Source organism: Zosterops lateralis, assembly GCF_965231275.1.
Source record: "Zosterops lateralis genome assembly, chromosome: 19".
Taxonomy (NCBI): domain Eukaryota; kingdom Metazoa; phylum Chordata; class Aves; order Passeriformes; family Zosteropidae; genus Zosterops; species Zosterops lateralis.
The window spans coordinates 764,114-787,328 of record NC_139779.1 but is presented as its reverse complement, the minus strand read 5'-3'; the positions used below and the strand labels follow the sequence as shown (position 1 = coordinate 787,328).

Sequence of the window (23,215 nt, the reverse complement as noted above, 5' to 3'; positions counted from 1 at the left end):
CTTGAAGGGCAGAGGAACCACACAAACTCCAAGCACAAAGGCTGTGCCCTGGCTGTGAGTGGAGTTTGGTGTTTCCCTGCTCACAGCTGTACCCCAGAACTGCCCTGGGCACTGACACTGGGGTCCCTCTGCCCTGGAGAGCCACAGCCAACAGGAACAGGAGCAGGCAGCACACACATCCAGGGGAGACAAACCCAGCAGTAAGGGAGCATTCCCAGCCCCAGCCAGCTGCCCTGCAACACTCGATGACATTTAAACCCCCACACTGGACAGGAACATTTCACCAGCCCAGCTGGGTGCTCAACCCCAGAGCAGCCACAGAAATGGGGGTTCACCTAAAGGAAACACTAAATAACTCACAGAGCACAGCTCAGGCTACAAATGAACTGACTGGAGCAGGACCCAGGAAAGCTGGACACACCACATCATCCTCAGGGCTCAGCCTGCTCCTCCCAGACGAGGCAGCAGCTCCAGCCCTGGCTCCCAGCGGGGTTACTGGGGCAGGCAGAACCCCTCAGCACACGGGCAATGTAACATGGTATTACCAAAACGCCAAGGAGAAGAAAAGCCTTTCACCTGCCTCGCTGTCTCCAGCGCCCAGAGCTCAGCAGTCTTACACCAACACAACAATCACCCCAACACAAGTAATGTCTGCCAGACCCTGCCCCACAAACAGCCCTTTGTTGTCCCTTGTGAGCTCCAGGTGCCCCTAACGAGCCCCAGGTGCCCCTAATGAGCCCCAGGTGTCCCTAACGAGCCTTAACGGTCCCTCATCCCCCTGCTCCTGCCTGCCCCAACAGCCCCCAGGGTTCCTGCATTTCCCTGACCTTTTGTTGTTTCCCTGCCTTTGCAGGCTGGAGCCAAGAGCAAGAAGAGGTTCACTGATCCACACTTTGTCCACTTTATCCACACTGATATATTTGTCTCAGTATAAAGGCAGATTTTATTACAAACAAATCAAGTAAACCAGAGCATAGAATTCAAATGTACAAAGTGCTTTGGAATTTTTGGGATCTTCCTGCTATGGGCTCTGTTACAACAACAAGAGCTGAGGTTCATGTACCTGAGTCCCACAAAGCAGAACTGGCCACTGCTCCCTGCTGACAGAGTCTGAGGTGGGTGCAGCAGGTGTTGCCACTTGGGGGCCAGCACATCATTATCTCATTTGCAAACACTGCTCCAGATCCAGGCACCTGGCCAGACAACTCCCAGCAACACAACCATCCATCCACTTGCTTTCAAGTGAAGATAATGTGCAAGTAAACCAATCTGATATAAATAAGGTCACAAAGATAAACAGTACATTTAAAAAAAAAAATTCAGCTCTAGCTAACTTAGTACAAAACTCTAAATTTTTTTTGTACGTACAAAACCCACCAGATTTATACTAGCATAGATAGTATTAAAAATAATTTGCACTTTCACTATTAAGATAATGTATTAAAAGCGTGTCAGAATAAATAGCAACAAAAGTTAAATTTAATATTTTACTTAATTAAGGCTGAGGCTTAAGAGCCAAATCCTACAATCCTATACACATGCGGGATTGAACAAGTATAAGAAGGAGGATTTGACTCTCTTGTTTTTTGAAAACAACAACAAATGTGCAAGTATTGTCTAAAACACACGTGGACTTGTTCTTCAGCTGGTGGGTTGTGAAGCTTTTTTGACTTCCTGTGGGAACACAGCCCCAAATATATCTTCGTGGTATCGCTTTTGGCTCTGCAAAAAGAAAGGACACCCAAGAGATGAGTGACATGCTGCCAGCTGCTCCTTATCCATCAATTCAGTCTCCAAAAGGCCTTTTGCATTTGTAGCACTGGTTCTGTGACTGCAGACTTTTGTTACTGCCAGTGAAAGGAGGTCCCTGAATCCCAGGTACAAATGAAATGCACCAGGGCGAGTTCTGATAACAAGAGGGTCTCAAAAAGCAGCAGCCCCAGGCATTGGGCTCTTAGTGATGGGCCCACGAATTGCTGAACTCACTGTTCCTCTGTTGGTGCAATAAAGCCTCAAGCTCCTGATGTTCCCCACACCCTGATCCCCCATGCCCAGAGCAGGAGAGTCCCTCCTCTGTCACCCTGAGCCAGCAGAAGCTGTGCTGGCAGTCCCAAGGCTTCCTCAGAGCTCTGTCCCTGTGTGCACACAGGAGCTGAGGCGGGCAGTGCCCGCTGGAGGGAAGGGGCGGCGAGGAGCAGGGAAGGGGCAGCGAGGAGCAGGAAAGGGGCAGTGAGGAGCAGGGAAGGAGCAGGGAAGGGGCAGTGAGGAGCAGGGAAGGGACAGCGAGGAGCAGGGAAGGGGCAGCGAGGAGCAGGGAAGGAGCAGTGAGGAGCAGGGAAGGGGCAGCGAGGAGCAGGGAAGGGGCAGTGAGGAGCAGAGTTACCTTGAGCTGCTGCAGGAACTCCTCGGCCTGCTGCGGGCTGAGGCGCAGGGCCCGGGCCAGCAGGGCCCGCAGCGCGGCCGCCACGTCCCGCGCCATGCGCACGTCCCCGCACACGAACAGGTGTCCCTGCTGCCCCTGCAGCGCCTCCGCCACCCGGGCCCCCAGCTGCCTCTGCAGGACGTCCTGGACATAGACCTGCGGACACAAACCCCTCAGTGCCAGGGCTCTGAACTGCTGCTTTGGCTCTTGGCTGCTCTGGGCCCTTGGTGCAGCTCTGGGCACTGCAGCTCTGAGTGCCCCGTGTGCTCCAGCTCTGCCCTGCACCGCAGCAAAGGTGAAAAACGTCCTCAGGCTGCCCCAGATTTGGAAGCTGGGCCTGTCTCTTGATCAAGCTTGAGCAGACAAAAACTCTTCTATCTGCCAGGAGAACTAAGAAGAGGGTAACTTTTGTACTGTTGTTTAGTCCAGTCAAGCAAGATTCTTCTATGCAAAATTATCTCCATGGTCACTGTGTCATTGAAATGGGGACAAATGGCCAGAGCCAACTCATTTCTAACTCATGTGGTAATCAAATCCTGCAAAATATGAGGTTTCTGAAAATATTCCAGTTCTAGTTTCAAAGGCTGTTTGCACTGATGTGCCTCTCTATGGCAGTGAGGAGTTATAACTATAAAAGCAATTTATAGCACAGGTTGCTTGTGCTGGAGTGTACAGGGAGATTTCCCTTCATTTGAAGGAGCTCAAACCTGCTCACAATACTCTGAAGCAAAACACTGACATGTTTTTAAGACCAAACAGAGTCCAGACTTAACTTGAGGGATGATTCTGGAGGAGTTAACCCCAAAAGAACAAAGGAACCAGCCTTACTTTCTCTTGGCCAGGCAGCCTGGAGTAAGCTGTGTAGATGTCTGTCAGGACTCCCTTCCTCTTCATTTCCTCAGTTTCCTCTCGGTAGATGTGATCCATGTCTGGGTGCCGGCAGCCGAACAGTAAGATCATGTCCCCTCCTTTGAGCCCTGAAAGCAGCGCGGGGCAGTGGCTGAGGGCACGGGGCAGGCACTGACACAGGGACTGGCACAGGCACTGGCACTGACACAGGCACTGGCACAGGCACTGACACAGGGACTGACACTGACACAGGCACTGACACACAGGCACTGACACTGGCACAGGCACTGGCACAGGCACAGGGAAGGGGCTCCGGGGCGGTGCCCGATGAGCCCGGGGGTGCGGATCTTTGCAGGGGCTCTCTCTGACCCTTGTGCTGTCGCTGTCTGCAGAGCCCTGTCTGCAGAGCCCCTGTCTGCAGAGTCCCTGTCTGCAGAGCCCCTGTCTGCAGAGCCCTGTCTGCAAAGCCCCTGTCTGCAGAGCTCCTGTCTGCAGAGGAGCCCCTGTCTGCAGAGCCCCTGTCTGCAGAGCCCTGTCTGCAGAGGAGCCCTTGTCTGCAGGGCCCTGTCTGCAGAGCCCTGTCTGCAGAGCCCTTGTCTGCAGAGCCCCTGTCTGCAGAGCCCCTGTCCGCTGTCCCCTGTCTGCAGAGCCCTGTCTGCAGAGGAGCCCTTGTCTGCAGGGCCCTGTCTGCAGGGCCCTGTCTGCAGAGCCCTGTCTGCAGAGCCCCTGTCTGCAGAGCCCCTGTCTGCAGAGCCCTGTCTGCAGAGCCCCTGTCTGCAGAGCCCCTGTCTGCAGAGCCCCTGTCTGCAGAGCCCTGTCTGCAGAGGAGCCCTTGTCTGCAGGGCCCTGTCTGCAGGGCCCTGTCTGCAGAGCCCTGTCTGCAGAGCCCTGTCTGCAGGGCCCTGTCTGCAGAGGAGCCCCTGTCTGCAGAGCCGTGTCTGCAGAGCCCTGTCTGCAGAGCCGTGTCTGCAGAGCCCTGTCTGCAGAGCCCTGTCTGCAGAGCCCTGTCTGCAGAGCCCCTGTCTGCAGAGGAGCCCCTGTCTGCAGAGCCCTGTCTGCAGAGCCCCTGTCTGCAGAGGAGCCCCTGTCTGCAGAGCCCTGTCTGCAGAGCCCTGTCCGCTGTCCCCGAGCCAGCCCTGCCGGGCCCGCACCCACCTCTGTGCTCCAGGTCGTAGAGGCGCTGCAGCCAGAAGCTCCTGAAGGGAGCGATGCCCGTGCCCGCCCCGATCAGAATGCAGGGCTTGGCCCGCTCCTCCGGGAGGTGGAACTCATTAACACTGAAATGCAAGAATATGGTAATCAGGTAACTGGTTTCTGACCGGAATTCGTGTCCAGTTGCCCGAATGACTCCGAGCAGCACAGCCCAATGCCCAGACTGAAAGCAGCAGTGGGGCTGACCTGGGAGCTCCCTGTTCCCTCCCCTTTCCTTGCTCTGCAGTGGAGAAGCCGACAGTGGGGATGGGGGCATAGGAATGGAACTAATTCAGGATTTTCTAATGATTTGTGATTTTACTAAATGTAAGGTATAGTAAAAGATCTCATCTCCGGAAGACAGGAAATCCCCTCTCTTCTCAAAGAGAAGTTATTCCAGCTTCAACTCAGCAATCACTTGAAACTATCCAAAGAAAGGAAAACCCACTGAAGAGGCTGAACTAGGAACTCTCCTTTGTGTTGTTTACTGCCCTTTACCTGCGGGTGAAGCAGGGAACGGTTTCATTGAGCTCTATCGTGTTCAGCCACGTGCTGCAGACTCCGTGGTGCAAGGGCCCTTCTCCATCTGAAAGCAGAGCAAGGCACAACACCTCTGTCAGCACACAAAAGCCCTCTGTTTTTAAAAAAAAAGCATAATTTATACTTAAAATTATACTTTTAGAGTAAATTTTTGTCTAGTAATGATTTATAAAACATGGATACACTGATGATGGGGCAGGATTTTAGCAAGTCTTGGCCCAGGCTGAACACCTGCCCTGCAGGTATGACAACACAAATTTTTTATTACAGATATGCTTCATGCTGTATGGCAGACAGTTTTTTCCTGAACCACAATGTAGCCTAAATAACATTTAATTAAGAGAGAGATGAAAAGAACAGTTCATTACCTCGTGTCCTGTAGTTTACAACTGCAACTGTCAGATGAATCTCTCTGGCTGTCATGTCACAGGAGGAGCTGACAGAATAGTACCTGGGCTTCAGAAGGGGCAGCTGAGCCAGCAGGAAAGCTGTGGACACCTCAGCAGAGGGGAACTCCTGCAGGACCTCCAGGATGTTTGGTCTGTTGGAAAGCTTCCATTTATTGTATTCCTCTGTGCTCTGAAAGCCAAAGGGCATCACCACAACGTTACCAGGTTATGCTGAGTTCAGGAGAGCAAACGTATTTAAAATGTCACTTATAAATAAGATTCCTACTTTACATTCAACTAAATATGCAGGTAAAGCAACAAAGAGTTCTCAAAACTTCACCAGGAACAATACTGGGGTTTCCTAAGAAATAATTTAATTTTGAACACAGAAATTCAGAACCCCCACTACAATGTTCTCAGACACAGCTCTCTCAGTGATGATTAAGAAACTGAAGTAGAATCCATTTCTCAGCTCCCTGTCATGGCACATCCATGAAATTTGTAGTTCCAGATCCTGACTCCTCATGAGGCTCCCTGAACCTGGGTAGGAGGAGCCAGCACTTATCACACCTATGAGTCATTACTTAAAGCCACATCCCTCTGACTCTCAGGGTAGCAAATTCTCTGACAAAAACATCTACCAGCCCCCCTGCAGCTCCTCCACATGCAAAGCCCAAGGTCTTTAGGGGTGTCTCATCAGAAACCACCTCCAGGCAAGAGAACCAGGCAGGCAAATGACCCACCCAGAACCACAAAGGAAACATCAGATCTTGGTTCCCACGCCCAAGATGAGCCTCAAGACCCCTCTTTCTCTCACTGTGGTTGGCTTTCCAAGACCACAGAATATGTAACAGAGACATAACAGTCCATCACTACAAAAAATTCTTGAGCTTCTGCTACAAAGAGCATCAGAGGGCCCAGGGCACAGCACTGCAAACAGAACTCCAGCCCTAAGGCTCACCTGACACAACACCTCCAGCCTCTTCTTGTCTCCTTCCTCTGTCACCAGCTGGGAGAATTTTCTTAGCAGTTGTTGGGAGGGTGGACTAGTGATATCAAGCAAGTATGTCAAAGCCTGGGGTAGTGTGCAGGCTGGAATCTTCCTGTGACTGGTCCAGTATCCACCTGGAAATGAGGGAAAGAAAAGGACACTTAGCAGCACCCAAGCTATTTGACAGCTGTAGAGCTTTGCAAAACTCAGTGTCCTTCAAAATACCCCTTCAGGTGAGGGTGCAACAGGTCTAGACCACAGGGCCCTTCTGAAAGAGGTTATTGGGAGGTTTTGAACACTTTGTAAGGGATGGATCTGACACAGAAAACTTCATGACAACAAAATACCACTTGGAAAGTCACAGTGTTTCACTTGGGGAAACTGTCTTTCTGTGTTCCAGAATCCTATGACTGTTCCTACTAGTACAGGAAAGATGGGTTGGACATACAAGTCTATTTTAGGACTCTTACATGTAGCAACAATAAGCAAACTATTGATTAATTTAATTGCAGTCAATGGCCAATTCAGCAACTGAATTACAGTGGCATGTCAGGTACCTCTGCAAACCCTGATGAAATCATGGTTTTGCCAGAAAGGGCAAAACAAGAACCAAGAATTATAAGAAGAACTAAAAAGCAGCAACAAAATCCTATTGAAACTTTAGAAAATGATCATAGAATCAAATTCAGTCAACAAAAATTCTTAGGAATTTTAAGGGAATCTGTCCAACATCCTCTGTTGTTTTGTCTAAAGAGACCCAACTCACCATCAGTGCAGGTTTCAAGCCTGATGATCTGATCAGCTGGAGGGGCATCCTTGACTCGTGCAATGATGCCCTGGACTAACTCTGCCTGGTTGCCTGGGAAGATCCCAACGTGCTCCCCAGGAAGGTAATGCACTTCCTGATCAGTCTCACAGTGAAGTTTGACCAGAATGGTGACACGACTGGGCAGCAAAGGAAGAGAAATGAGACAGATCTTGGTTACATGGACAGGATTTCCCTTGGACTGCACGGGAAAGGAATAAATCTGCAGTGGCAGTTGGCAAGGGCTCCCTTGTGTTCATTACCAAATACCAGACCAGCTTAAGGCTTCACAGAGACTTAAACAAATCAGATTCCAGGCATGTGAAGTACTTGTATCCAAACCAACTGGGTGCTGAGGTTCTGCCTGGTCTGTCCAGTTCAGAATAAACATGCCTGGAATCAGCCAGTGGAAGTTCTGTCCCACTGCAGACTGCACAGCTCACATGATTCTACTAAGGACAGTACAAAATTCCTATATATTTTTGTAATAACTGCAGGGAGAAGATGTTTATAACCAGGCACTTTAGATGGTTAAGATTTTAGTAAAATGTAGTATTGCAATATTAAAAAAAAAATGAGGTAGCATACCTGGATTTCGAACTTTGAAGATTCTGCCTGAATTTCAGCTTCATGGGAATGACATCTTTTCCATGAATGCTTGCAAGAGCTGGTGAGAAAAGAGGATATGACTCTTGGTAACTCTGTGGTTAAGTTTGTTTAAAATATCTTCAAATAATGTGCAGAGGAGAACTGAACCACACTTTCCCTAGAAGGTGACCAACCATCAGTCAGTTGTGTGTGCCCCATTTCCTGACTAAAAGCAGTTCATCTCAGCTTTGTTCTTCTGGGGCTGTCTAAAGGTGATAGCTCTGGTGTTACTGTGCTGGGAAAGATAACTTATGCAATGTAAACCAATGTCTTTTTAAATCTGACCACATACTTCATTATATGCATTCTGCCATCCAGCAGGGCCAAGAGCACTTCTGAGAAACCTTCAGAGTCCAGCCCCTCTGAAGCAGCAAAGGCAGAGGGAGGGGAAGGTGGGAGCAATACCTTTAACCAGGTCCATGGGCTGGGAGTCGTGTGCTAGCCTGTAACTGGCAGGGTCCCAGCCTTCCTCAGAGGTGTAGATCTTGGGCAACTGAATACTGTCTCTCCCACGGATGTTAAAAATGTCACAAGCAGTCTAGATAAAAAAAAAAACAAAAAACACAGAAATAAAGGCTATTCACAGTAAAAAAGAAATATTCTTAGCAATGTTATAATCCTAATAAGGAGGTATCAGTTTCACAGATTGCTGGTTTTTAGTGCCCCTGGTGTGTGTGTTCAGTGAGTTCAGTAGGGTTCCACTTCTATAACAGTATAGCTAAAAAACATCTACTGCAAAAAATTCAGATGTTTGATGCTGCACTTGTTCACACTGAGTATTCCATTATCCAAAAGGGCTCACACAATTTTGTGCAGATATTCAAATATGACAGAAATGGGACCCACTTCCCTCTCCAAGTTAGGCAAGCAGTAGAGAAGAGGGGAGTTCCAAATTCAGATATAAATTCAGATGTTTGGTTCCCTTCATTTCCCCTCATTTTTATGGGAACTGAACTAAAATGAATGGATGAATGACCAGGATATGGGATGTGTTTCCGTATTCACCTTGAAAGCATTGACTGCCCAGCTGCGGAAAGCTTCTTCCTGCCCACTGAGTGAATCCCCTTCACCCATTGGAGTGAGCTGGGAAGCCCCAAGTAGGGCCAGTTTCTGGTCAATGGTGTGAGCAAAGGCACAGAACTCTGGGTACATGCTGGACCCCAGCCCAAACACAGCATATCTGCAGAAGGAGATGAAAAGAACATTGCTGTGTTATGCTTTTATGGAGTGCTAAAGGACTCAATCACATGCAAACCAAACAACAAAGTATTTTTACCTAATTTTGTTTTTCAGCAGTTTCAGTCCGAGCAAGGAGTCCCTAAAGGTCTGCATAAAAATACATAAAATACTTGAGGTTAGAAAAATACTCTGGTACAAGAAAGAATACTCTGATTTGAAACTTGATCCATATTTTACTGAAGGACATGAGATAAATGAAAGGTTTGTCTTTGGTCTTTAAGTGAGTCTCATAGACACTTCTGAGGTGGACATTACCTTTCCGTTACCTGGAGAATCTCCATTTCCAAAAGTGCTAGTAACCACTAAAAGAAGTGTTTCTTTTTCCAGGTCACTAATGTTGTACTCATTCATGCACAGAATCTGGAAGGAATAGAGCTCATGAGAATTGCTAGCAGACATAAGAACTAGCCTTTGACATCTCAGATGACCGCTGACCAAACTTACACAGCTTTATGCTAAATAAATACAAAATCAAAATTCTAGTCCAACTTGTTTTCACAGAATGTTCAAAACACGGGTTTGGAGAACAGAAAAGGCTGCAGAAGCCAAGCTCCTGTCTCCAGGTGGTGTGGCTGACCTGTCCTGCTCACCTGGGTGCTGAAGGCACAGCTGAACAGGCTGCACAGGTTGTTGGCCAGTGTCTCTGACTTGCCGGTCTCTGTAGCGAAGATGACGGTGACCTTGGCCCTGGTGGCCATCACCCCTCGCATCAGTGAGGATGCAAAGAGCACAGCCCTGGGGAGAGAACAATCACACACTGCTTGGAATGGAGCTACACTAATTCAGGGTGACTCACAAACAAGCTAGGAAGGACTGGGCTTGAGCATGGCTTTTCTTTGGAAGGTGGTTCAGAAGCAACACACTCCAGTTAGCCCCGAGCAAGAACCTTAGACAGGGATGTTACCTCAGGCTGGACAGGTAAGGCTATGATTCAAACCACTCAAAGGTTCTCTACTATAACAATTTTTTAAAAAGAAGTAGAGCAGAAACATTACAAGAATAGAACAGTTGGACAAAACATGAAGAATCTTATTTGAACAACTTACTTTGCCAAGATGCTAAACTTTATTTCTTTTTTCTTTGGCCTCCGGGTCTCATCATGCCACACATGTGTTTTCCATGCATCCAACTTTAAAAAAAAAAAAAAGTTATGCTTTAGCCAAAGAATGCAAAATACTATGTAAACATATACAAACATATATATTTATTTGTTTATTTTTAAAAATGTATTTATATATATTTATATACATAAATAGATGTATATTTAAGGGGCTATATCAAATTGAATCTGTATATACAATCCTCTGAGTAAAAATATGGGATCAATCTCTGGTGCATTAAACTGCATTTTACTTAAAGCCAGAGAATTCAACAGAGCTAACAGCACCTCCCACATAAAGTATCTCCTGTCTGTAACCTCTGAACCTGTCTAGTGAACTTGCAGGAACCAGGGCTTGGCGCCCAGACTCCCTCAGGTCCTGTATGGCACCTGCACTGTCTGCTAGAGTCGGTTTTTCTTTTTGATGATGTGTACCTGGTAGTAATAGAAGGGCGTGAGGACGTAGTTCATCATCTCCTGGTGGAACACGGGGGTTATGCTGCCTGACATGGGTGGGACAATCCAGACCCAGTCTGCGGGACACCCGCCCCGCGCGCGGAACTCGCTCTGCATGTACTTCATGAAGGACTCTGCGGCCGAGTGGTGATCCATGATGGTCACATTCTGCTTCTGCAACAATGGCAAAAAGAAAAGCCTGCGTTGAAAACCCCAGTCTGCCTTCTATCTAGTGTAGCTAAAGTAATCCTCTTGCTTTGGTCAATATTTCAAGGACTTTACTCAGGGTCAAGGGAGAATTCATGGGAAATAAATACTATCAGCAGTTACTGTAAAGATACAGACTGGGGTGTGGGCCTTTGATTAGGGACTCTTAGATCTTTTCTTTAACATCAGCATTTTACCTCTGCAGCACTGGGAGTGTATGCTGCAAAGCCTCTGACTCATTTTTACCAACTTTTCATATTGTCATGGTACAGTAAACTGCAATTGAAAATGAAATAAATGAATCCAATGGCTTTACAGAAGTTTTTAAACATAGATAAATATGTTAAATGGATAAAAAATCTTGCCCTTAACTTCCTTTTCTTTTTTCTCTTCCTTCTGCCTTTACCTGTGAGGAAATATGAATTCCTCTACTTTCTCAGGTGTAAATCAAGAATAACTCTTTTGGAATCATAATGCCAACTCCATTGAGTGAGAGGAAAAAGGGACAGTGAGTGTTCAGTGTCCCTCCAGATCCCACACTCAGTGATTTACCTGGAAGCTGTGAAGCACAGCCACATTGACCTCTACAACAGCTCTGTCCTTCCATAATGATGACAGGTTGTTTGTTTCCAGTCCCATTCTGCTCCCTACCTCCTACATGTGAAAAAGAGAGAGAAAAGGGAAAAGGAAATTTACTATACAGAACTTAGACCCCATGATTTCTCAACCTCATCAACTTTGTATCAGGAAAAAGTCGTGCAGAAGGGGAAAGAGTCAGTCTCATGTTGGGGAAGGTGATGGCAGCAGAAACACCTGAGATTAAAGGTAAACTGGAATTTTGGAGTTCTGGCTCTTGAGGATTCATAAAGGAGGGAGTAGTTCCCTCCCATCCCAGTGAACACTGATAGTGTCTCTTATCCAAAACTGTTTCTGCAGCGAGTTCCCTCCCCTTCAGCCCAGCCCAGCCCAGGTACCTTGAGGATGTTGTAGCGCTGGGCGTCGCAGAAGTCCCGCACTCCAATCTCTGTCCCCATGTACCAGCCATTGAAGGGACAGGCAGTGAACTCCAGCCCTCCCACCTCCAGCAGCATGTTGGCCACAGCAGGCAGCCCATACCACTGCAGGCCCAGCTCCTTGAACCACTCGTACCTGCCAAACAACCAGCTTGAGTTATTATTTGTGTGTCTTTTCCTCAAAAAACAGAAAAGCACAGGAAGATGAAGAGTATCAATTCTAGGAGAGACCCTGGACCAGGGTCTGAAGAAACTCACAGTAGTTTTCAGTGAAGTATTTGGGAATCACCAGCTACAGGAGCTGCAGAACCATATTACAGAGTTCTGCAATCTGCAGGCCAGTCCCAAAGCAAGCAAGAAGAGAAAAACAAGAGAAAGGCAATAAACATGGTTATGGGTTCAATGTTACATGTGTATTACTCTAGCATAAGAAATTAGGATTTTTAAAATTCTGAATATAATTGAAATGTAAGTTGGGAAAAAAGTCTTCCAACAAAACTGCAATTTGCTTCCTTAATTTAAATCTCATTTCTTTGTTCTAAGAGGCATTTTGTCTTTCAGGATGATTTACCATCATTTCATCCTGACAAAGAACTCATAAAACTACTGCCACAGGCGCAGCCCAATAACCTGCCAAGGTGAGGCAGAGGCAAAAATGCAATTATCTAAATCTTGTGTGCTTACTTTGGATGCTCCATTGGCACTTGGAGGACAATTTCTGGAGGTATTTCAAATATTTCTGGGTCCTGGCCATTTGCTTGGAGAACAAGTGGAAGTACATCAAAGCGGCCATATTTCGGCTTCCACCCAAGCTCGATGCACAACTGCAAATACAGAGAGCACATTTTGTGTTCTTTTCAGGTTTCCCCTTCAGATCTGAAGACAAAAGAATTTTAACCCTCTGAAGCCTGCTGAGGTAAACTCTAAGTGAAAAAGGTTCATTCAAACGATGTTGAGTCATGCTGATGAAGTACTGGTTGTGTCCCTGGTTGTGTCTCCTGACAGTATTAGCCTGTTCTGAGATGGAGGGCAACACTTTTATATCAGAACTGTAGGAAATTATTGTTCCTGTGGGGCAGAACATCCCATTCACTCCTCACCTCCCTCCCACTGTGTGTAAACATGCAGATGGTTTATCCCCAGGGAGGTGGGCAGCAGCAGCAGTGGTGGCTGGGGCTGTACCTGTGTGAACTCCAGGGTGGCAGGGTCCCCCAGCACAGAGCCATCAGGCAGGGTGTACCCGGCATAGCGGATCAGCTGGGCGTTCCACACGCGGAAATCGTGCCGCCCGTCCGTCCTCTGCGGGAACACCGTGATGGCCGACCTGCCCCGGGACAGCACACACCTTAACACAGCCCACTGCTCTTGCTGGTGCCAACAGGAAGCCTTTCACACTGCTAAAGTCATCCACCTTCTTTACCCACCTCCCCAAATCTTCACATCATCTCTTTGCCCCAGGAATTGCAAGAGGTTTTGTAACATCAGCCATGAAAGTTATACATTTTCAAAATAGTTGATGGAACATGAGAGGAAAATGTAGGTACCAGGAAAATTAAGAGCAGAGACAAGTTGTCAAAATGTTTAGATAGACCATTTAATGTGTTTTTGAAGCCAGATCTGGATGTGATTTTTGTTGTTTAAAATTAAAATTTGAGACCTACCTTATATTACCATTGTTTGTGGAATACCGAATATGATTACAGAGATGCTCAAACATTTCCTTGGCTGTTTTACAGTCCCGTGCATCAAACACCTGTGTGTTTCCAACAGAAATGTAAAGAAGAAGACTAATTTTGAAACAGTAATGCGAAATCGTTATTTTTCCTATGCACTTAAGGAATGGAAAGATTGTGACTCCACTAGGAAAGGTTCATTTTTAGAGTTCTGAAATGTATCATTTTCACCCACAACAATCCACCAAGGACCAAAACATGCAGCAGGTTCCATGACACACCTGGTTTCTATACTGCTACACATTTTCATTCAGCCACGAAGCAGAGAACTATAAAGAAACCAATCTCCTGATATAGACAGGAGGGAGTCCTCTATGTTCTAGCAAAGGAAAGGACATTCTCCTGAGTGACAGCAGAGGAGTGTTTGGCCAGAGCTCAGGTGCAGATGCAGAGCTCACCTGCAGGTTGGACCACTGGATTCTCCCGATGCACCTGGGCGCGTTCCTCCAGGCCTGCTTGGCAGCAAAGGTCAGCTCCTCCTTTGTCAGCTGGTAGGTCCCTGTTGTTTCTATCTCCTTGGTCACTGCTTCCAGACGGGCCAGATAGTCTTTGTTTTTTGACCTTTTGGACAGGAAACAGCCATGAAAAGAAACAATGAGAATTTCCTTCAAAGTGCAGATGTTCTCTTTATGTTTTGGCTTCAGAATTTAAAACCTATCCTTATGGAGTGCAAGGACACAGCTTATGGGCCCCGTGAAGAAACTAACACAGTAGAAATTTAAGTAGTGACACCATCCTTTCACCACCCAATACACGCACAGATTGGCCACAAGCTATTCTGTGTAAGTTTTTGGTTTAAATTTGGATTTTCTAGATTAATTTGAAAAAAAAATCACAAGGAAACGAAAACAAGAGAACAGGTGAGTTTCAGGGCATGTGTGGGCTGAGTGACTGTCTTCTCAAGTTCCATTGTGTTTACAAGGCCACAGCTCTTCTGAGTAAAGTAAGATTTTCATTCCTAAAAGGAAGTGCTGAGCAATTCCTTTGTCAGTAAAACCAGCTCTAAAATTCTTGAGTTTGATAACAGAGAATGAAGTCAAAACATTAGAAAATGTTTATCACAGCAGAGACAAAAATTGTTTTGTTGTCTTACAGACAGAATGAAAATAGCCTGCACTGTCTGAGGGTTTTCACATTTTCAGCAAGATGAAAGATCAAGGGCAAGCATGTGAGATAGTGTAAATCAGTGTGATCAAACAGCCATGAGCAGAGACACAGGGATGTGCAAATGCAATAAGCTGGTGAGGACAGCCTGTGTGTATGACAGGGACTTTCAGACAGATTCAGAGGGAGGAAAGATTTGCAAGGAGTTCAAAGTGTCTAAAGAAGTGGTCGTTATCTGGCTGAGTCCCTTTGAAAGTTTGATAATGCTTTTTAATGGGATGAGCAAACACTGAACAGTTGCTTGAAAGCTCATCATGTGGAATGTCACTGCAAGCCCTTGGACATCAGCTCTTCCAGCATTTCCTGCAACAAGATTCCTCTGCACCATGGCCATTTTTGTGAAAACACAAACCCCTCTCAGAGTGCTCAGTGAGTTATGTTGATAACACAGAGCAAGGGTGAGAGGCTACACTGGCCTTCCAATCTTTGGCTAAAGCCTTGAGAGGAACACAGAGGAAAGATACTTGGAACAGCACAAACAAAAGGGACTGATCTGAGTGCAGCTAATCTCATGAAAACAGAAGGTAACACTCTGGCAGAGAGTCCTCAATGTATTGGCATGTAGCACCCGCCAAAGGGATGGAGCTGAGGAGTGCATGGCCCTGAGTCCTTCCCTGTGTTCCCAAGATCTTGGATTGGCAGCTGGAGCACATGAAGTGCAATGACAGTTTTATTTAGCATTTTTAACAGTCCTCATGTATTTTTGAATGCATGCTATGTAACAGGATAGTTGCCAAGAGCTGTGAAGAAACCAAACCCTCCTGGAGGCTCACAGACAGACAGGTAGGTAGAGGATTTTATACCAAAAATCAAACTGACTTACTCTTTAAATGAACTGTAGTACTGATTGACGAAGTCTATTGCCTGAGGTAAAAGTTCTTCCAGTGGAACTGGCCCATCTCTGGTACCCCTTGTCATGCCCTTAGGAGTCATGAGTGACCCTTGGCAGGCTGTGTTCCGGCAATTCATAACCTGAAAAACAATAACATGTAAAAAAACAATGCTGCACTCTGTATCTTTTAACATTTCTGAAAACTCCCCGTTCGTATTTCCATACTTTACCTCTTTTGCAGTCAGGTGTAGTGTGTCAAGAAAGCTGGATCCATTCTCCAAGTTTCTTACATTTACATGTCTTGGACATCCTGGTATTTGGTTTGAAACTTTGATGCCATTTGGAGAGAGATTCTGGGCAGAGAACAGATAAAAATGCATACTGACTTCAGACCTATTGAATATCTTTCAGTTTCACTTTATAGTTAATGTTAATATCAAAATATTTCAGATTAAATTCAAGAAACTAGATATAAATGTGATCTGCTCCAAACAATGGAGCAAACAATGATGCTGGAACAGACCTCTCCTCCCTCACTGGGCTTTGCTGGAGTTACAGTGGGCGGCCTCTCCATCTGCTTCTTGCTTGGATCCTGCACTTTGGCATCATCCTTTTCTGAGCTTCAACAGAGAGAAAGAAAAGTCAGTACAAGGTAAGGTGTTTTCTGTTATGCTTTGCTCTCAGCATCAGCAGGAGGTGATGCTCAGTGCTGTCACTGAAATCTGTCCTGAGCCCATAGCCCAGCAGGGGCAGTGGGCAGCACTCAGTAGTAAAGGCACAGTACCCCCTCCCCAGAGCACTGTGTGGAAGGAAAGGAAGGATATGAAACCTCAAATAAGTAACACCCTGAAGACTGAGAAATTTAAGATGCACGTGCAAACTTATTTTATACAGTATTGTGTATGAACTACTTCACCAACTTAGCTACAGTATAAATAATCACTTTGCTATTTTTATAGCATACACACCTCCTGAGAGTTAGAATACCTGAAACCATGATAACAAATAAATTTAAGACTATGAAAGAGAAAACAAATGATTTATTATCCTCAATGACTGTTTAACTGTTTAGTGTTCATTACCAAGTTACACCACCCAGAGACTCACAGTTCTTTGGTCAATATCAGTATTTTGGAAACACATTACAGGTTTCTCTGGGACCCAAACCACTTAATATCTTCCCTTTTCAAATCAAAGATAAACTATGAAACCATTAAAACCCAGGATCTTACCCATGGATCTTCTTATTTTTCTCCACGTTGTTGTTGACGTCCTTCTCTTTGGGGTTCCGGCTCTTGGCACCATGAGATTTGAACACGAAGTGCCACGGGCACAGCATTTTGTCTGCTTTTTTTTTTTTTTTTTTGTGGTTTTACTTCACTGTGCTGAAACCTTGTGATGTGGGAACACTTCTAAGGACGTAAAAAACCCAACAAGGTCAGTTTTTACCCAAGAAGGCAACTCCCTTTAACATCTCTCAGAACCTCACCAGCCTAAGTGATCTAACCTAACACCCTGTGTTTAAAATAAAAATTATTTTATTCTTAAGAGAGTGATACTAAAACTAACACTTTATGTGCAACCATGTACTAATCTAAAATACTGGCAAGAGAATTTCAGATGACCCCTGGTCTTGTAAAGCAGCAAATATTGGTGTCTGAGCAGACCAGGAGCTTAGAAAAGGAATGTGAAACTGTTATTCACACAGTAATGAAAATATCTTGCTCATAAATGTACCAAAATATTTTACACTATATATGCTAGAGACCAACAGGATTCTGAGAGGCTGAACTCTGTGGTTTCTAAGATTTGCAGCACTTATTTCAATGTAACACATAGCATTTACACAAGAGTGTACAAAGTTTAGGCTATTCATTTTAACATACATTTTCTGCTCATTTCTGAACATAAGATGGATTTTGTGCTAGGGAAGGTGTGACAGAAGAGAAAAATCAAGCCAGTAAATTACAGGGTGAAAGAGAATTAGCCCCAGCATTTGAATCTGGTTCAGAACAGAAATCAAAACCTGATGTTTCCAAGAAGTTAGAGAAAAAAGAAGAAAATAGACATTGTCACATATTCCTGATGCAAATTATGTCTTATTTTGATGTTTATATTACTTTTGTAATAAAAGTTAAATTTATGCTGGGCTCTGAAAATACTGTCTGCTGTAAAGTTACACAAGAAGAGAAATCCATCCAATTGTCTGTGCAGAAACTACAAGATGTTAGGACTTTTTACTGCTCCAGGTGAGAGAAATAATGTGTAATAAGCATTTCTCTACAGTTACAAAATAGGAAAAAAATCTAAATTATTATTCTGCAATAAAAAATGCTGTGACGTGCCTATACAATTCTGTAAAATACAGGGGGAAAAGAGAGAAGAAGTGGAGAGGAGGAAGAAAAGAAAGAAACAAAGAAACAAAGAAGGAAAGAAAAAAAGGAAAAAGGGGAATACAATACACAGGGAGAAAAAGGAGGAAAAGGAAGAAAATGAGGAAAAGGAGAAAAAAGACAAAAAATAGTAACAGGAAAAAAGATAGTAATAATAATAAAAAAGCAAAAAGAAAGAGAGTAGACTCACATTTCCCTTCAGTGGCACTCAGAGCAAGAAGCTGCTTTGTGTCCTGCCCTGCAGAGTTCTGTGGATGCACTGACAGTGTTACCTGTTACACGCACAAACCTTTAAATCTGCAGAAAGAAGGAACAAAGTTTTCAGGGCAGCTGGACAGCTTGGAACTAGAGCAGGAGATTGAGTTCGACACTTTGCTCCTAATACAGAGAAAAAGATACAGTTTTCCATATGATTATCTGTGAGCTGCAGTAAATGAATGACAGAATGAACACCTGGACAAGGTGCTCCTTACCGTGCTTTAGTGAGAGGTGTCCCAACCCTGCAGGAGAGACTCCTCTCTGTCAGAGTTTCGTGCCTTTCACCTCTCAGGCTCTGCATCCCTCCCAGGAGCCAAAAGCATTTATAGTCCAGGACCACGTATGCAAAATAGCTCAGGAAGGCTGGACATGGACAGTGAAATCGGGGATTCCCCTGATTTTTGTATTGCTTGGAGAAGTGGAGTGTGCGTGTCTGCTGTGTGAGCAGCATTACATAACCTGAATGAGGCAGCTCTTGGTGCTGTCAGCATCCCCTCCTTCCCTTGGCATGCTGCAGCCTTGACTCCTGCTTGTGCTCCTGCAAAGGGCAAAGTATCACACTAACAGCGTGCAGCCTTGCACATTGTGGTAAAATTAAAAGAAATAAATGCTGAATGGCTTCTTACAGCTTTTATCCCTGTGTGACTGTAGGTAGAGAGTGAGCAATTTCAAGAGAAATGTTACAGAGCTGTAGAGCTTTACAACACAGGCAAGCATTTAACCATGTGCTTATAACTAAGGACAGGTATTTTAAGTTTTGCATACATATACTTCCTTCCTTCTGATCAAGTTTTAAAGGATTTTCCTCAATAGAGTATTTGTAGAATTTTTTGCTCTCCAGAGCTCCCTGTTCTGCCTGTTGCTGCCTGTGAGATTTGTCTCTTGGTGCATTTTCCAAAGTATTGGGAATACTGGAAGGAAACTGCAGCTTCATGAAGTACAAACCATTCCCACCAAGCTGTTTGAGGGAATATCAGGGGGACAGCTGGATGAGGAAGATGGGATTGCTGAGCTGATTTTCAATGTAAGACAACATGTGGACACGTACATTTTACCTCTCCCTGCAGCCTGGAAGGCAGAAGCCCCTGAGGACAGGGCTGGCAGCAGGGCCCAGTGCTGTGAGGCACCTGCAGCCCATGAGGGTGGTGCCAGACAGTGCCCCAACAAGGATTTTGACCTGCCTTACTTGTTTATTGGTATTATGTATGGCTGTTTAAGGAAACTGCTTACAAATTAAAGATTATACAAATTATAAATCTGCTGACTAATATGAGTGAAATGAGGTACACTGATAACTAGGGATTTATAGTTGCTGACCAAAGAACTAGAGAAATGAGGCATAAAGCAGCCAGAGAAATGAGGAAATGCGTGATCTTTTCTCATCCATCACTCTTTTACTGGGCAAGCTTGGACAAGGTGTTTTCTTCTCTCTGTGTCCAGCTTCTCTATTTGAAAATGAACATATTGTGTATGTTGAATGAAATGATTGTGTAAAGCATTTCTGGAGGCAAAGCGAGTGCCGTGCACACGTGTTCATGCATGAGATCCCCTGTATGATCCCACCCAGGACTGCTGGAGATGAACCTCTCGATAAACAGAGCTGTGTTTTCTGAGCACTCATCTGCTTGGCTTTATCAAGCCTGTGCTGCTTAGCATCCACTGCTCATGAATTTTCACAGCTTGATTTTTCTTTAATGGGGTGCCTTTCCTCTCACCGGAATTAGCAGGTGAATCCCATTGTTTAAAATATTCCAGTCATCAGACAGATGTAATCAGCAGGCAGAAACGATGGGTGAGAGCTGTGCCACTCAATGCCATGCCAGAAAATTCTGCCTTTACATTCTTCTTTGCGTTTGCTACTTTGTAACAGGGTTTTAAAAATTCTCTTTGCATCCTTCCCTTTATTATTAACCCCTTTCTTCTACAGAACATGGAGAATCTTAATGTCTAGTACTGTAAGAAAGATGTCTTAGTAGAAGTTTATTTGAATTTAGTGAGTTCTAAGCTTTTAGTATTTACCCTCCTTATTTCCCTGTGCTTGGGACTGCTGAGATCTAGGAAAGGTCATGTAGGGATTGGATGGGAAAAATCAGATTTGGGATAACCAGAGGAGGAGAAACATCTTTCCTTAGGAGAATTGTTAAAAGTTAAAATGGCTGAAGTACAGTCATTCAGGGAACTGCCTAATCACTCCAGTTGCTCAGACAGGACCTGTTTTTTTACTCACTTGAAATCAATAATAAAACTCCCTCTGTACAGTAAGAACAAGAGAGAACCATTCATTCCTCAGGTGGACCAGAGAATTTGCTAAACAAGCTCACTGGACACTCCTTCTACAAATATTTTACAGGGTTTGGAAAGCTTTTCCTTCAGAAAACAAATTCTGCCCATGTTTCCTACTTTTGCACAGACACTTCTTCCTCTGCCATATCAGAGTGCGAAAACTGGTTGCTTTCCTTGCATTAACTTTGATGAAAGAGGTGCCCTTTCAGAGCAGACTTTGACCTATTCAACGCTGTCATCTTGAGTTAAATTTTGTTTTGTTTCTAAGTGTCTGATGGTCGGTAGCCTCAACAATCGGCTCTCTGCAATTTCCTTCCAAGTGAGTCACATTCTGTGTCTGATATTATGATACACATCGTATCTGCAAGATTCTGCATGAGCTCAAGAATTCCTGCAAACAATTACAAATCAAGCTGAGGTTATAAGGCTGCTCCTCTGAGATCAGGGCATTTTGAGTCTTCAAAGAATTACTACACTGAGGCAAAGTTGGTGACAACAAGGGCTGATCTTCCCAACATGGAACCCAAAGAGAAATCCAGCTGTCCCAACATTTCACAGGTTATCAGTGAGCTCTTTCTAACTAATTTAACCATTGTCTGAGATGTCTCTTGCAGCACTGCTCCATATGACAGCACAATAAATACAGTACTGCAGCCCCTGTAAACACTCAGCATCTCAGATTTGTTAGGACTTCCCTCACATCTGGTGGTTTCTGACAAAGGTACAATTAATAATAATAATAACTATCGCTCTTCCCAAATATCTCCTCTCATTGACTATTATCAGTCATCTTCTTTTACACTGCTTTGGTTTTTCACTTCCCAAAGAAAATCTGCTTGGTTTGAATCTTCCCTCAAACTTTGTAAGATGGCAACTCTGGTGGTGGTTTTTTTTTTTTTTTTTTTTTTTTTTTTTTTTTTTTTTTTTTTTTTTTTTCTTTGTTTGTGTTCTGATTGCTGACTATTCCTTTAAGGGCTTTAAGATATTCACCATTAACTGTAGCCCCTTCTTCATTGGCTTCTTTATTATTTCAAAATGTTCCTGATAAAGTGGGGATAACAACTCTACCAAAAGTAAAATAAAAGATCTAGGCCTTGGCACTTGAAAATACGCAAATAAAAGTAGGATCCCAGCCCTGTCTGGACTCCTTTTTAGTTTCTGCAGATTTAAGGTATGCTTAAAGCAGCAGTTTAGTGTGGAAAGTGCAATGTTTTGATTGCCATGTCCTGTTCTCCAGTGGAAGATTGAATGTCAAATGATGGCAGGGCAGGGTGGAAAATTTCCCAGTCTGACCATCTGAAGGTGAAAATGAAAGTTAAGGAGAGTGCTAAGTTTGCAGAGACGTGCCAGTAAACCCATTCCTTCCTGTCTGCTCACTGTCAGTTAGGCCAAACTCAGACATGCAGAAAGAACAGAATTCCCTCACCAGTCACCCTCTCCAAAATTCCCAGGGATGAGGAAGTGAGGGAGGACCAAAGCCACCCGACAATCAGCCAGACTTTGCTGTGCCTGGCTGCACGTTGGCTGAGGCAGAGGTGATTGCTGGCACCTCCTGACTCACCCCTGAGATCCTCAGCCACAGCTGCAGCAGCAAAGACAAAATTACAGCATAAAAAGTGCAATGTAGCAATTAACAGTTGACTGGGCCTAAACCCTGGTGTCCTGCATGTGGTTGTCACAAGCTGGGCTCTGTGTCCTGCACTCCTGGACATTTCACTCCACTGAAGATGTCCCTGTGTGGAGCATAAGGAAAAGCTAGCATGTGGATGGGGAAAAGTTATAGAACAGTGTTTGATACTCCTGTTCCTGCAATCCATGCTTGTCACAGCAGAACAGGAAAAATTAGACTACGAGATTACTGTGTGCAAAATGAGTTTATGCTTGAAAAATAAAGTGAACTACAGAGCTGCAAATGTCTTCTTTACTAAAAGCATGGTCTGAAGAAGAAACTCTGATTTCAGTAACAGCACTGGCCAAGGCCAGTAGAATCTCTAACCAAAGACAGATAACAGAAGAGATTTGAATTCTGGTTTTGAAAAAACAAACCATAAATTTCTGGGCCAAAATGAAGAACAGAATATTGAAGTATAGAAGTAACCTGAGCTCTGAATCCAAAAACATTGGTGTTTTTAGTCCAAAACACACAGCACTGTTGGAACAACTTCAGTAAGTAAAACTTATGTGCTTCTCTTTATTGGTGACCTCTGAGTCTCTTTTCCTTACACCTGCCTTTATCTACCCAGTTGTTTCCTGCACATTCAGGTGTCACAAATACAGTGCACCTTAGTCTACACAAAACCAAAGCATGCTGACCCCCTTTCCATGTTTCCTGCATGGAGACAGGGGTTTTCTCAGGTAATTTTATGGCTCTGCTTTATCTGTATGCACTGTTTTATGACCTCAATTGTTTTTAAGGACTCCTTGCTAAGCACTACAGTTAGACCAGCCTTGCCTGTGTCAGCACAACTTTCAGTGTCTGAATTACATCACACTTTCAGAACTTTCTGTGAGAGGCAAATTGCCTCCCCTGTGCCCTTCCCAATAGGGAAATGCCAGAGGGTGTGGGCTGTGAGCTTACAGCTCCTTCTCTAGCAGCTATCTACGTTCCCCTATCAAAAAAGACAATTTCCATGGTGCATTCTTCGGAGTTATTTTTAGTCAGTTTTCATTGATTTTGAGCTGCAGGTCTAGCTCAATGCTCAT

General features: G+C 44.8%; 1 protein-coding gene across 1 annotated transcript; it reads right to left on the bottom strand.

The window, feature by feature from the left end:
- Window positions 1–1,641: 1,641 nt before the first annotated feature.
- NOS2 (nitric oxide synthase 2) lies at window positions 1,642–17,092 on the bottom strand (the record flags this gene model as incomplete). The annotated part of the gene is made up of 26 exons (XM_083874969.1): window positions 16,811–17,092; window positions 16,102–16,198; window positions 15,809–15,931; window positions 15,570–15,718; window positions 13,981–14,143; window positions 13,511–13,602; window positions 13,032–13,173; window positions 12,534–12,673; window positions 11,811–11,985; window positions 11,389–11,490; window positions 10,609–10,803; window positions 10,121–10,203; window positions 9,665–9,809; window positions 9,330–9,434; window positions 9,112–9,161; window positions 8,841–9,015; window positions 8,241–8,373; window positions 7,776–7,854; window positions 7,149–7,327; window positions 6,353–6,516; window positions 5,371–5,581; window positions 4,961–5,048; window positions 4,427–4,548; window positions 3,251–3,399; window positions 2,384–2,578; window positions 1,642–1,722 (listed from the first exon to the last, which is right to left on the bottom strand). The coding sequence occupies exons 1-26, from the start codon at window positions 16,915–16,917 to the stop codon at window positions 1,642–1,644; spliced, it is 3,444 nt and encodes a 1,147-aa protein (XP_083731095.1). The 5' UTR covers window positions 16,918–17,092.
- Between the last annotated feature and the right edge of the window lie 6,123 nt (window positions 17,093–23,215).